Source organism: Dromiciops gliroides, chromosome 5, assembly GCF_019393635.1.
Source record: "Dromiciops gliroides isolate mDroGli1 chromosome 5, mDroGli1.pri, whole genome shotgun sequence".
Classification (NCBI taxonomy): domain Eukaryota; kingdom Metazoa; phylum Chordata; class Mammalia; order Microbiotheria; family Microbiotheriidae; genus Dromiciops; species Dromiciops gliroides.
In genome coordinates, this window is record NC_057865.1 from 278,779,160 (window position 1) to 278,793,140 (window position 13,981).

The window sequence follows — 13,981 nt, forward strand, 5'->3', positions numbered from 1 at the left end:
GGTGTCACCGTCCTGTTTTTGGATGATTTTCCAGGGTTGCATAGGTACCAATCTTTCCTTGGTGATGCAGAGCTTACTTTGAGAATTTACAGTCACAACCATAAATCCCATTCCAATTATGCTTTAAGAGGAGGGTCATGGCAATATTATTTATATATGCTATACCAGCATGTTTCAATGGAAAGAGCCCTCGCTTTGGAGTCAGAGGTCCCAGGTTCTAATCTCACCTCTGATGCTTACTACCTGTGGGACCTTGGGAAAATAATTTAACCTCTTAGGGCCCCAGTTTTCTCATTTGGAAAATGAGAGGGTTAGGCTAGATGATCTCTGAGTTCCCTTTTAACCCTAGATCTATGATTTGGTTTACTGATGAAGTTCAGGGAGTCATTTGCCCAGGGTCACACAGCTAATAAGTGTCAGAGGCTGGACTTGAACCCAGGATTTTCTGGCTCCAAGTCCAGCCCTCTGTTACATACCATGCTGATAGAATCCATGTGCATGTGAGACTCTGGAAAATTATGTTTGTACTGTAGAAGTGCAAAATCATACTAATCATTTTAGTAAGCATTTATGCTGAAAGAATAAATGTTTCCTCTAATTTTTGCCCCTTTTGTATGTTTACATTTCCAGTGCTCTCACCCTGGGAAGCACCAGCAAATTTTCAAAGCAACATCTCAAGCCCATTGAGAAGACAGTTTCTTTCCTTATTTTTCCTTTTTAAAAAGTGTATTGCTTCTTTTTCAAGCTTCATTTTTTTATTGCTTTTTGTTTTGGGTTTTTTTTTTTTGGTGAGGCAATTGGTGTTAAGTGACTTGCCCAAGATCACATAGCTAGTGTCAAGTGTCTGAGGCAGGATTTGAAGTCAATTTTTTTCATAAGCTTCAGTTTTTTAAAGTATGTCTACATTGCATACACAGATAGACATAGAACCTAAAATACCGTTTTGAGTTTTGACAAATGAATAAGGAGGATGCAAAAAATAAATTGTCCTCTAGTGAGCCTATTTGCAGACACTCTCATTGTATAGTTAGTGAATCTATCTATTTTTCCTATTTAAATTCTTGGTCCTCACACTTTAAAAAAAAAAAACATTTTTCTAATAATTCTTCTTCCTTTCCTTTCTAGCTTTTTCAAAAATTCTTGATCCTGCTTACCAGGTAGACAAAGGTGGCAAAGTCAGATTTGTGGTGGAACTGGCAGACCCAAAGTTAGAGGTGAAATGGTACAAAAATGGACAAGAAATACGACCCAGTACAAAGTAAGTGTTGAATTAATGGAGGCTGATGGGATCCTAGATTTAGAGCTGGGGGTGTGGAAGGGGGAGCCTCTGAGGATGTTTTGCTGATAAGGAACCTGAGGTTCGGAGGTTTGAAGTCTCTTGCCAGAGATCACCCAAATAATAAGTGACAGAGCTATGATCTGAACCTTGGTCTCTGTGTGATGCTACCTATAAATAAAATAATAACTTGACCTTACACTGCTTCCTGTTTGGGTGGGCAGGCAGTCATTTGTTGTGACTATCCATTGCCAAAAGGTATGGATGAATAAATGGAAACTTCAGTCCAACATTTCAGCACATTTGGAATTATGGTGTCCCGTGTGCAAAAACAGATGATTAACTCAGTTCTCACTCTTCAGCCTCCTGCTTTAATAAGGTCGACCAGCCATCACACACTACCTCTGACAATCTGATCCTTACATTTATGCACTTATGTGTATTATGTAAGTAGAGGTGTCTTTGTGTAGTGCCTTAAAGTCAGTAAGACCTGGGTTCAAGACCTTTCTCCAATTCATACCATGTGACTCTGGGCAAGTCACTCAACCTCACAGTGTCCCAAGTGCTTCTCTGAGACTGTCAGTGACAGAGAAGAAAATCACTGGGGAGACAGAATTATACCAGTCAAATTTCATGTGTAGACCCGACCCCAAAAGTAAGTAACAAAATAAAGAATTTATGAGATATAAAAAGGGAGGAAGGTGAGATGTTTTATAAAAATCAGAGCAATTCATGATCCCGAGGCAATGTGTCAGGGAGTAAAATGAGTTCTGGGCTTAGTCGGGAGGACCCAGATTCAGATCCTACCTGTGAAGCATTCTAGCCGTGTGAGGATGGGCAAGTCTTTTCACCTCAGCTGAGCCTCTAGAAACCCTCTAAATCTTGTTATTCAGTCAAGAAACATTTTATAAGTGCTTACTAAGTGCTAGGTACTGTACCAAGAGCAGGGATTGAAAATACAAAAAGAAAGCCCGGGAGGAGTTTACAATCTAAAGAAGAAGCCTACGGCAGGCAGGGGAGAGGGAAGATTCTGGGCTTGAAGGCAAAGTGGAGAAGTCCAGAGAATGCAGCCAGGTCAGAGACAAAAAGATGTCTGGCCCGGGTGCTTCCATAAATGGGGGTTCTGCAAAGAGCTCTCCCCCAGGATCAGCGGGCGAAGCCACAGGCGCAGCAGCTGCAGATCATGAGGTGGGAGTTTCAGGGCTGAAGTAGTCTCGCAGGATAAAGAATTTCCTGTCAGTGAAGGCACTTCTCAGGTGAAAACATTCATTAATCTTGAGCATTAGGCAGAACTCATGCCATAAATGAAAAGCCAAAAGGATAGACCAAATTTCACTGTTCATGGTTTTTTAATTTAAGAACCTCCCACTGACCAATTAATTTTTTTTATTATGATTTTGAGTCAGAACAAAAAAATGTCAGCTTCACTAACAAGCTCTCCCCCCTTCCTGTTTAAAACAGATACATCTTTGAGCACAAAGGAAATCAGAGAATCATGTTTATCAATAACTGCCAGATGACAGATGATTCGGAATATTATGTGACAGCTGGGGATGAGAAATGTTCCACAGAACTCTTTGTAAGAGGTAAAATGACTTAAATCACACTTATTTTTTTTCCTGTTTTAACACAGCTGTTTCTCTCTCTGCTTGGGTTAATGACCTGAGGATTCCACCTTCAAGCTACTATTTTGCCTCATTATACATCCCAGAAGGACTGGGATTAACTTTAGAAGACAGGATCTTAAAGATTGTAAAGGCTCCAGAAAAACCGCTGGTGCCAGTTTGAGGAATTGACTCCAATTGTCCTCAAGGTCCTCGCTTCCTAAAAAGTGGCCTGTTCGAACAGCTGTTTGCTGATGCTCTTCTGACATTTCTTCATTTTCAGCAAATGCCTCCTTGCCGGCCTTTCTGCTTTTCATAGTTATTCCCTGCTCCTCAGCAAAGCCAAGAGTTTGGCAATGTCTCCAGAGAATGATTAAGTAGAGAAGAGGACCCAAACTCCTTCACATTCCAACAGGAAATTCTAAAATTGTAAAAATTGTCTCAAACTCAGTGAAACTAGTTTTTTAAAAGAACAAAACGTGAATTTCCTGCTGTGACTTAAGGATGTGGACCATAGTAGGAATCCTCCTGAGGCAGTGTGGTACTGTGGATTGATAACTCAATGTGGAGTCAGAGGGCCTGGGTTCAAATCCTGGTTCTACCACTTACTACCTGTGTGACATAATCACTTTACTGCCCTGGATCTCAGTTTCCTCTTCTGTAAAAGAAGAGGAGTTGATTAGATAACCTCTGAGGTTCCTTCCAACTCTAGAAGGCCCATGATCCTATAGACCCTTATTCATTCATACCAGAAAAATCTGGCTCCATGCCCATCTACCCTAAACTTAGGCTTTCCTTTATAACCAGCTTCAGTAAGGGAGAATGGATCAGTCCCAATACAACATGGGAGCTTCTAGAAGACTGTCATTGGCCAAGAGACCATTTGTAGAGTGGTACTTACTATTTGGAGCCTGTTCCAGGGTGAACGCAATGGTCTGCTCTGTATTCCTTTTCCTGCAAAATGACTCAATGGAAAACTCTCAGAGACCTATGCCATCCATCTAGAATGCGGCTGCTTACCCTGGGTCCATGCCTCAATTTCAGAGTGGTCCTGAACTTGCCAGAGCGGGGGAGAACCACGTCTTTATGTTTACTAGCCTTTGGTTCCTTCATAATCCTATGTCTTTTCTTTTATGCATTGAAAAGACATGATTCTGGGGCAGCTAGGTGGCGCAGTGGATAGAGCACCGGCCCTGGAGTCAGGAGTACCTGAGTTCAAATCTGGCCTCAGACACTTAACACTTACTAGCTGTGTGACCCTGGGCAAGTCACTTAATCCCAACTGCCTCACTAAAATAAGGCTCCAAGACACAAGAAAGGATGAGGACTCCGGAGCTAGAAGTAGTGTTTTCCATTGAATTTTGTGGATCCTTTCCTTCTGCAGAAATATCGACCATAGAAGTTACTTTGGGAACACTAGGAAACTCTTCTCTTTCTCTATTCTAGTGAAGAAAACATGGATTTAAGTCTTGTCTTTGATACACAAACAGGCTGCCCACCCAGACAAGTAACCCACTCTCAGGACTCTAAGCAATCCTCAAAAACTAAGTTGCATTAGTAAAAGGAATTTCTCACTGGGATCTCTCTTCATCAGTTAAATCTTAGTCTAGTCCATCTCCCTATCCCCACATACGTCCACACCAGCTCAAAGGAGGAAGCACTACTGCACCAAAGGGCTGGGGTGGGGAGGGGAGTAATCTTCAGTGCCCTCCGGGGAAGAGGGGGCATCTTCCAGCCTATGGTGGGTTAGGGGTCAGAGGATGAAAGAAAGGCCATGTGACCAGGGCCCTTGATGACTTTGGGTCATTTATCTCTCATGCCAGAGCCCCCAATAATGGTGACCAAACAACTAGAAGACATCAATGCCTACTGTGGGGAAAAAATAGAGCTGGAGTGTGAGGTGTCTGAGGATGACGCCAATGTGAAATGGTAAGCAGCCTTTCTTCTACCCATGAGTCTGTCCATTTTATTTTTCTTTCTTTCATTCTTTCATTCTTTCTTTTTTTTGTGGGGCAATGAGGGTTAAGTGACTTGCCTGAGGTCACACAGCTAGTAGTCTGAGGCTGGATTTGAACCCAGGTCCTCCTGAATTCAGGGCCTGTGCTTTATCCACTGCACCACCTAGCTGCCCCCAAGTCTATCTATTTTCAAATAGACAAGAATGGTCTCTTGGGAAATTATCCCACTTGACAAGTGCTCTCCAGCCCTGACCCAAAGAAGGATTTCTTGATACCTCCTATCCTGGGTCTTATTTGCTAACATGTCAAAATAGATTATTCACTGATATGGTGATGAAGGTTTGGGGAAATTTAGCTCCCAGGACTGATCTCTATCTGAGTGTGCCAGTATATGTAGACTGGCAACTGAAAGTTTCCAGAATCACTTTTTGTTTGTTTGTTTGTTTTGTTTTGTTTTGTTTTGTTTTGTGGGGTAATGATGGTTAAGTGACTTGCCCAGGGTCACACAGCTACTAAGTGTCAAGTGTCTGAGGCCAGATTTGAACTCAGGTCCTCCTGAATCCAAGGCCGGTGCTTTATCTACTGTGCCACCTAGCTGCCCCACCAGAATCACTTTTATAAATGGAAGTTAGCATTGCTCTTGGGAGAGGCTGAAACAGTTTCTTCCACATTTGATGCTGACATTTGCAGAATTGAACCCTGAATCTAAGATGTTTTATCCTAAGTAGCACAGATGATATAATAGGAACCCACTGGAGTAGATGTATTCTAGTCTGGAGCCGGAGCTTTATTTAAAGGGGTCCCCTCACTGTCCTCTCTGAAAATGTAGCGAATGTAATTTTAATAGTATTTTTCAGGGGCTATATGTGAAACAAGGCTTCACTGAGGAAGGGCCCGGACTCAGGGAATAAGGAGGTGACCATCCTGCTATCCTCTGCCCTGGTCAGGCAGCCCTGTGCTCCACTCTGGCTGCCCTAGTTTAAGAGAGGACACTGTTAAGCCAGAGAACATCCCTGCAAGGTAACATCTTGCCATGTCAGCACTTGTTAAAGGAAGTCAGGGTGTTTAGACTTGAAGTATCACAGAATGAGAGAATTGAAGTCCAATCCAAACACACCCAACAAATGGTCATCCAGCCTCTAGTGGAGGACCCACCAAGGAAGAGGAACCACAGCCCTTTCTGGGCAGCCTCTTCTCCTCTGGACAGCTACATTTTCTGGAGGTTTTCCTGACATCAGGCCTAAATTGGCTCTTTTCAACTCCTAGCCAGTCAGGGGGGCATTTCATAGTGGGGAGAGTAAAACTATAGGTGGTTGCCCTATTACTGTCCCAAGTGTAGGGAAAATTAGCTGGGGTTTGTCATATATTTGTTACTTAGAAATTAGAGGCTACTGCACCAGTTTGGGGGCATTAAGCATTTATTAAAGTATATTAAATATTAGGAAAGAGAGCACACACGACTCTGGAAGATAGAAAAGCCTAGCTAGGAAATAGAAGAGAGAGAAGAGAGAAAATGTGGAACCCTCGTGGGTTGTATCTGCTCTCACCAAGTTCCCAGGCCCGAGAGAGAGAGAGAGAGAGAGAGAGAGAGAGAGAGAGAGAGAGAGAGAGAGAGAGAGAGAGAGAGAGAGAGAGAAAGTATCTCTGTAAGCTCTCTGCAGGCAGGAGAGCCTTCCCATAGACACTGTTCAAAGCTAATTGGCTAGCATCATTTGGTTCACTGGATTTGAGGGTGGTTCTGTGCCATTGAGCTGAGGTCAGAGCCCAGAGAACAGATTATCTGGTGGGAACAAGGCTTTCAGGTAGGTGTGGTTTTGAATGAGGTAATTTCCTGACTCTGGGCTGACCTTAAGAAAGGTCAGGGGGCAGCTAGGTGGTGCAGTGGATAAAGCACCAGCCCTGGATTCCGGAGGACCTGAGTTCAAATCAGGCCTTAGACACTTGGCACGAACTAGCTGTGTAACAAGTCACTTAACCCTCATTGCCCCACCAAAAAAAAAAAAAAAAGAAAGGTCAGGCTAGACTTTCTCAGCAGGGACCCCTGGGAGTCCTATTATTAATCATTTTTTCACAATAGTTGTCTTGAACCTAGTGATTGAAGAGTTGTCATGGGACAGAGGGATCAGCTCTGTTCTGATTGGCCCGAAAGGATGGAATCAGGAGTACAAGGAGTGAGCTTCAAAGTAGAAAATTCAGGCCGTATGTCACAGAGAACTTCCTCACCACTGGAGTTGTCCCTAAGAGGATGAGCTGCTCTGTGAAACAGCAGCCACTCACTCCTTGAAAGTCTTTGTGGTGAGGCCAGATGACTGTGTACTGGCTCTGCTCAAGGGGGGATTCTTCTGGGGGCTGAGGGGACAGGTTGGACACGATGGTTGTCGAGGTTCCCCTCCCACTGGATCAAGTGCCATTGTTTTTCCTCAATAAGAGAGGCGGCACGCTAGTGGATAAAGAGCTAGCCTCCAAGCCAGGTTCAAGGCCTGCCTCTGGCACATCCTGACTGAGGGGCCCTGAGAAAGGCACTTGACATCTTGATCCTCCAGGCAACTTTTGAGGTCTCTGATTTGCAGAATGATTCGAAATTTGCCTTAGGAGAAGGAGTTCTATACATCAATGAAATCACAGACTCAAACCAAAAACAAACCAAAACAGAGAGATAAAATCCAGCTATTTCGCAAAATTATACATATATATACATATAAAATTTCATCTGATGCTTCTAAAAACCCTATGATGGGGGGCAGCTAAGTGGCACAGTGGATAAAGCACTGACCCTGGATTCAGGAAGACCTGAGTTCAAATCTGGCCTCAGACACTTGACACTTACTAGCTGTGTGACCCTGGGCAAGTCACTTAACCATCATTGCCCTGCCCCAAAAAAAGGAAAACCCTATGATGTAGCTATTCCATGTAGCATTATCTCCATTATACAGATGAGGAAAATGAAGCTTAGAAAAGTTAAATGACTTTCCTGTGGTCAGATTCGAACCCAGGTTTCTTCTGATATGGAGCCCAGCCCTCTTTCTACCACTTCATGGTACCTCTCTCTTAGGACCTTATTCTGATTTAATCTTAGAAGCAGAAGGGGTAGTTTAAGCCACCGGGACATTACTAGTTCTCCATTCCTGATGTGTACATTTTTCTCCTTTTTCATAAAGGTTTAAGAATGGTGAGGAGATTGAGTTTGGTCCAAAGTCTAGATACCGAGTCAGGGTGGAGGGGAAGAAGCACTTCTTGATCATAGAGGGAGCCACCAAGGCGGACAGTGCGGAATATTCTGTCATGACAACAGGGGGACAGTCTTCTGCCAAACTGAGCGTGGACCGTAAGTCTTCCTGCCTGTGTTTCAAATATTGATGACCATATTGTTTCTCACTTTTGACAGGAAATTGAGGCAGCATGGGGCAGTAGAAGGAATATTGGATTTGAAGTCCAGAATGCTTGATTTCAAATCCCAGCTTGCCCTCCAATTCCTTGTGTGATGTGGGCATATCATTCACCTGGGGGGGGGCAGTCTCCTCCACTCTAAAAGAGGGGGTTAAACCAGATGACGTCCAAAGGTCTCTCACTGGGAATCTGGGATCGCAGGAAACTTCCCAATTGTTCATTTTCTGCTTGTATTGAGAGAGGCCAAACTAGATGAAGTTCTAGCCAAGTCTTTATTTCAGGTTAGGTCAGGGAATCCAACCTGACATAGAGCATTAAGTCAGAGGGTGCAGAGAGAAGAGACCAACAGAAATCAGTGGTCAAGAATGGCTTTACAAACTGAATGTCACATTTGAAGTTTACTTCAGATTTGACCTATAGTATTTCCTAGCTTGAAGAGAGAAAAAGTGGATGATCAAACACAAATCATAAAGCCCAAATCAAATGTCACTTCTGCCCCTCCCACCCTTTCAGCTGGGGAAATTCCCTCTACCAACACTAGCAACACTCTCTCTCTGCAATTCTCAGCCCGTCCACTAGGTGGAGCCATTGTACACAGAGAGCTGGCACCTGGAGAGAGGAAGACCTGAGTTCAAATCCAGCCTCAGACCTTTACTCTCTGCGTGATTCTGGGCAAGTTGCTTAACCTCTGCTTGCTTCAATTTCCTCGGCTGTAAAGTGGGAATAATAATAGCACTTACCTCTCAGGAGGATCAAATAAGACATAACAGTCATGGCACATAGTAGGTGCTTAATAAATGTGGACTGTTATTATTACTACTATAATAATAATTTATATTCTTAGAAAGGTGCCTAAAGTCCCGAGAGATTAAGTGACTTCTTCAAGGTCGCAGAACCAGCCTATGTCAAACCCAGGTCTTCCTGGCTCAAGGCCAATTCTTTATTTATTAAGCCATCTGCTTTTCATTCTCCATTTCCCCCACAATAGACTATAATTTTCCTGAGAAGGACTGATTTGTATCCCCAACCCTTAGTTTGGTGCCTAATACATAGTAGGTGCTTAATATAGATTTGTTCGATGGAATTGACTGAATTGTATTATAAACAACATTTGGGCTCATAGGATCCTCAGATTTCCCATCCATCCATTACATGAGTATGCAATGCTTTATGAACGTTGTGCCAGGACACAGATAGTGGGCCCAAATCCAAAGTGGAGAAAAATGGGACTTAATTTGGAGAGAGCCCTGGCACATTCGAATCAGGAGGTCTCTACTGAGAATACTCTGAGAGTTAATGTGTTAAATAGAATTAATGTCTTCGGGAAAAGCCCTGGCTCATATCACAACAAGATCAGGCCCAGTTGAACATTAATATTGCAAGTAGATACAATGATAACCGGTTATGACTATGATGAATGAACAGAATTGAGAACAACATGGAGGAAGAGAGGAGGGGTCATGGATATCTCTATATTATTCAGAGAAGGGTGACATCAGGAAAAGCCCCTTGATTTCCTCCTATCTCTCTTAGCTCATTTCACTTTATGTACCTCATTCTAATTATTGAAAAGAAATCTCCACAAAATGATGAGGCACACACAATGCTGCCGTTGTGATTTTGCAACAGTGGTTGTAGGCTCGTCCACGTAAAACAGTAGGCACTGTGACGTTCTATGACAAAGGCCAGTCCATAGTTTCAGTCCTGTGTTTCTCCATCCTATCTATTTCCTCAGTGAGACCCCTGAAGATATTGCAGCCCTTAACAGATTTAACTGTGAAACTTGGAAAGGAAATCTGCTTGAAGTGTGAAATCTCTGAAAACATAACAGGAAAATGGACTAAGAATGGTCTACCTGTTCAAGAAGGTGAACGCCTAAAGGTCGTCCACAAAGGAAAGTAAGTAATCCGGGGCAAGCCTTCATTAACACCCGCACAGGAATGAATGTGGGATTTGAACCCAGCTGCTCTGACTCCAAAAATGGTGTTTTGTTCAATGAACCATGACTAGGCTCTCAGAAGTTATGCCAGGGAGGCGCAAGTTCTGCAGGTCCTCCCAAGCCCAAAAGGCTTTCATTGAAATGTGTTTCATGATTTGACACTGTAGCTCTTTTCCAAGGACATGACTAGCTATGTCCAAAGAGATTCATCTCTTGGCTGGCTGCGAGACTGACTTTTCAGCCATACCAACTGATGGAGACCAGTTGATGAAGGTCTATAATCTGTTGTGGAAATTTATTTTGATTTGGGGACCCTACCTTTAGGCTGAGATTAGAAAGCCTTAGGCCCTTGGGATCTCTTCCCCTCTCCCCCTCTGCTTCAGCTGAGCCATAAAGCCCCGTGGGTTGTACAAGACACCAGGTCAGACAGCTGGGGAAAAAGCCCCCAGCTCCCTCCGACCTGAGCGGAGGTATCTGAGAGATGCTGGGCTCTGGTGTAGCCTGTGCTGAGGCACGTGGAGCCGCTGGAGCACACCCCCACCCCAACCAGCCGCAGCCCTGGCTGGAGGATTAGCTTGGTCTGTGGGGGCACAGGAAGCCCCGAGATTTGAGTGGAGAGAAGAAAAGGTATATATAGACCTGGAAGTTAGACAGCAAGGAAAGAAGGTCGGCCGAGGGGGACTGACAAGGTACGGGGGCTGACAGGAGGACTGGAGGCCTGCGGACAAGACTCAGAGGTTCGGAGGGACAAGTTGAAGCAGAGAAGAGGTCAAGGGACAAGATAGAGAGGGGGCACGGACAAAGAGGGACGAGAGAGGCTGAGAAGGGGTTCGGACAAGGAGACGAGGCTGAAAAGAGGTCAAGAGGGCAGCTGACGAGATTAGAAAGGAGAGACGGAGGGGCAGCTAGGTGGCACAGTGGATAGAGCACCGGCCCTGGAGTCAGGAGTACCTGAGTTCAAATGCAGCCTCAGACACTTAACACTTACTAGCTGTGTGACCCTGGGCAAGTCACTTAACCCCATTTGCCTCACCAAAAAAAAAAAAAAGGAGAGACGGGGGAGGGGGGGGGGCAAGGCGAACAGCAACACAGGACTAGGAGCAAAGGCAGCAGAATACAGACTGAACAGGAGGCAGCGGAGAGCACAGAAGCGGTCAGCACCAGGTATAGGTTGGAGAAAGTGAAGATTAAGAGGAGTTAGAAGAAAATAGCTGAGTAGGGAAAGTGTAATGTGCCCTGAGGCCTGAGGCAGCTAAGGCCCTTATTGTATTCAAAAAGTTCGAGGCACAGCAGGTGGGAAAGAGACACACTGCAATGCAGTCAGGTTGTACATTTTATTTCCCTGTATTCTTAATTTTCAATAGTATCTCATAAATAAACTCTGCTTTGATTATTTGGTTAAGAGGCTTCTTAATCCTGTGCTTATCAATTTGGGAGCAGTGTGGTGGAACTTTATAAATGGCCCAGGCTAAGTTAATAGCAGTCAGATAGTCAAACAGTCAAAAGTCCCCAGATAAGTCCTCCAGTCAAATTTAGCCCCCCAAATTAGGCTAGTCAGTAAAAATATTTTTACACTGTACTGGTAGAGAGGACCACTAATATATTATCAAGCTATATTCTCTAGTTGCACTTTTGTTAGTTATGAAATGACCATCTCTTGCTAATTATTTCATAACCAATAAAACCCAAATGAAGGACAATATATGAACAGGGAGTTGGGTAGATCATCTATGAAAGGACCATGGAAGGGCGTGGACAAGACTGAACAGGAGCAGGAGGGACGTTCACCAGTGAAAGGTACCCAAGGTACCAATGACATCACAAATCCACGGCCACAATGCTGGAGTATGAAATAACTAAATCACAAACTGATGCCTACATGACAGGCAGGCTGAGGGCACCGAGGCCATGAATCACATATAATCCAAAACTATGGCTGAGAATAGGCAACCAAAGAGAAGGGTCAAAGTCCAAAATTTTGTCATCCATCTGAGCTGCATCAGCCAATCAGATCATGGCCAGCTCTCCACAATGCTTGGCTCCATGTAGAGAGTCTAAGGCCTAGCCCAGATGCCACCTTCTCCATGAAGGCCTCATGAAACCACTGTCAAAAATTCTCCCTCCTTCCTCTGTCTTTAGAGAGCACCTTGTGTCTCGGTTACCTTCTGTGACTTCTTACTTGATGTTGTAGTTAGTTGTGTCCCTGTTAGCTGATAAGCCCCAAGAGGACAAAGGATTTTATCTTTTTATCTTTCTCCTTGATCAACCTATAACCCCCGGCCCTGGGCTTCTTCCAAAGAAGGTGTCTAATAAATGGTTGCTGAAAAGGAAATATACATCAAAGATGGTGGTATGTTAGGACCTAGAAAAGCCCAGGTCACCCACGAACACCCACAAGAGCTCAAAAAAATGCACCAGAAAGAACAATGACAAAGAAAACCAAACAGAAATGACCATGAATTCCTCCATCTCATCCAGGAAACAAATAAGTGGTTGATGAATGAATGAATGTTTCTGTTTTCATAGAATCCACAAATTAGTGATAGCCAGTGCTCTCACTGAGGATGAAGGTGAATACGTATTTACGCCTGATGCCTACTCTGTTACCCTGCCTGCCAAAGTTCACGTGATAGGTGAGTATACAAAGTGTGCCATTGTCCTCTGTAGAGGTGGTTTTGGTAATATGTGGAATTTAGAGACAAAAAAATTAGGTGAACCAGGTCAGGCACAAAGAAACCGACAACAATGAACCTAAAGTCTTTGACTCTTCCCTCTTCCATTAGAACATGCGTTCCTTGAGAATGGGAATGATTTTACTTTTTCATTTGTTTCTCCAGTGATTAGCACAGCACTTTACCCAGAGTAAGCACTTAAATGCTTCATTCATTAATTCTTCCTCAATCCCCTCATTCAGTGACCCAAGCCCTGTCTATCCATGCTCTTCTTTGTCTGTTGTATACATTCATTCCTTTCCATTCCCCATGGCACCACTGTAATTCAATTTCTTGTTATGGCTTCCCTTAACTCTTATAATAGGCACCTAAGTGTTCTCTGTGCCTCTGGTCTTTTCCTCCCTCCAAACCAGCTTAAACATCATAGCAAGAAGTATGAGTACATCACTCTCCAGCTTATAAACCTTCAATAGCTCCCCATTGTTTTGCACACTTGCATATTACAAGTGTAGATCTATCAGCTTGTCAGTCAGGTGCTCCATATTTTATCCCTTTGTACCATTCCAGCCTCATTTCTCATTACCCCCTTTACATGCCCTACTAGTCCACTTGAACTACCTGCATTCCTTGAATCCATGCCCATGTCTCTGTTCTGACTCCTGAGTGTGGGATCATCTTGGCAGAGGTGAGAGGAAATGCTGCTTCCACCACCAAACCATCACCAACTCCCATAATCAACTCAGCCTATTTATTCTGCTCTTTGCAATCTTCCTTTGTCATGGTGTAATTTTGTGTCCAAGAAATCTACATTCCAATCCTGGCTCTACTACTTTCTGTCTGTGTGACTGTAGTCAAGTCCTTTCCATTCCCTGTGCCTCAGTTTCCTCATCTGTACAATGAGGGGATTCGATTTGATGACCTCCAAGATTCCTTCCAGTTCTCAATCTAGGATCCTGGGATCCTTGATCTCTTTCTCTCACATTCCTTCCAACTACTGGTGCCCACTGAAGATAGTGCATCTCTTGGCACCCTCTGCAAGGCTGCCTGCTACTTCTTTCATGCCATCAGACACACAGGACGAGAGAGGAGGAGTTGGTGTGCTCTGCGTTCCCCTCGGCTCAGTAATGCCACCTCCCAGCCTGGCA

At 44.0% G+C, this 13,981-nt stretch overlaps 1 protein-coding gene across 8 annotated transcripts in view; it reads left to right on the top strand.

The window, feature by feature from the left end:
• MYBPC1 (myosin binding protein C1) overlaps positions 1 to 13,981 on the top strand; it is a 103,653-nt gene that overhangs the window by 55,951 nt on the left and 33,721 nt on the right. For all 8 annotated transcript variants that reach the window (XM_043966819.1, XM_043966822.1, XM_043966820.1 and 5 more), the window contains 6 exons: positions 1,126 to 1,258; positions 2,738 to 2,862; positions 4,704 to 4,809; positions 7,997 to 8,163; positions 9,961 to 10,123; positions 12,691 to 12,797. In XM_043966819.1, coding sequence (XP_043822754.1) covers positions 1,126 to 1,258; positions 2,738 to 2,862; positions 4,704 to 4,809; positions 7,997 to 8,163; positions 9,961 to 10,123; positions 12,691 to 12,797 — 801 coding nt within the window. The remainder of the gene's footprint in view (positions 1 to 1,125; positions 1,259 to 2,737; positions 2,863 to 4,703; positions 4,810 to 7,996; positions 8,164 to 9,960; positions 10,124 to 12,690; positions 12,798 to 13,981) is intronic.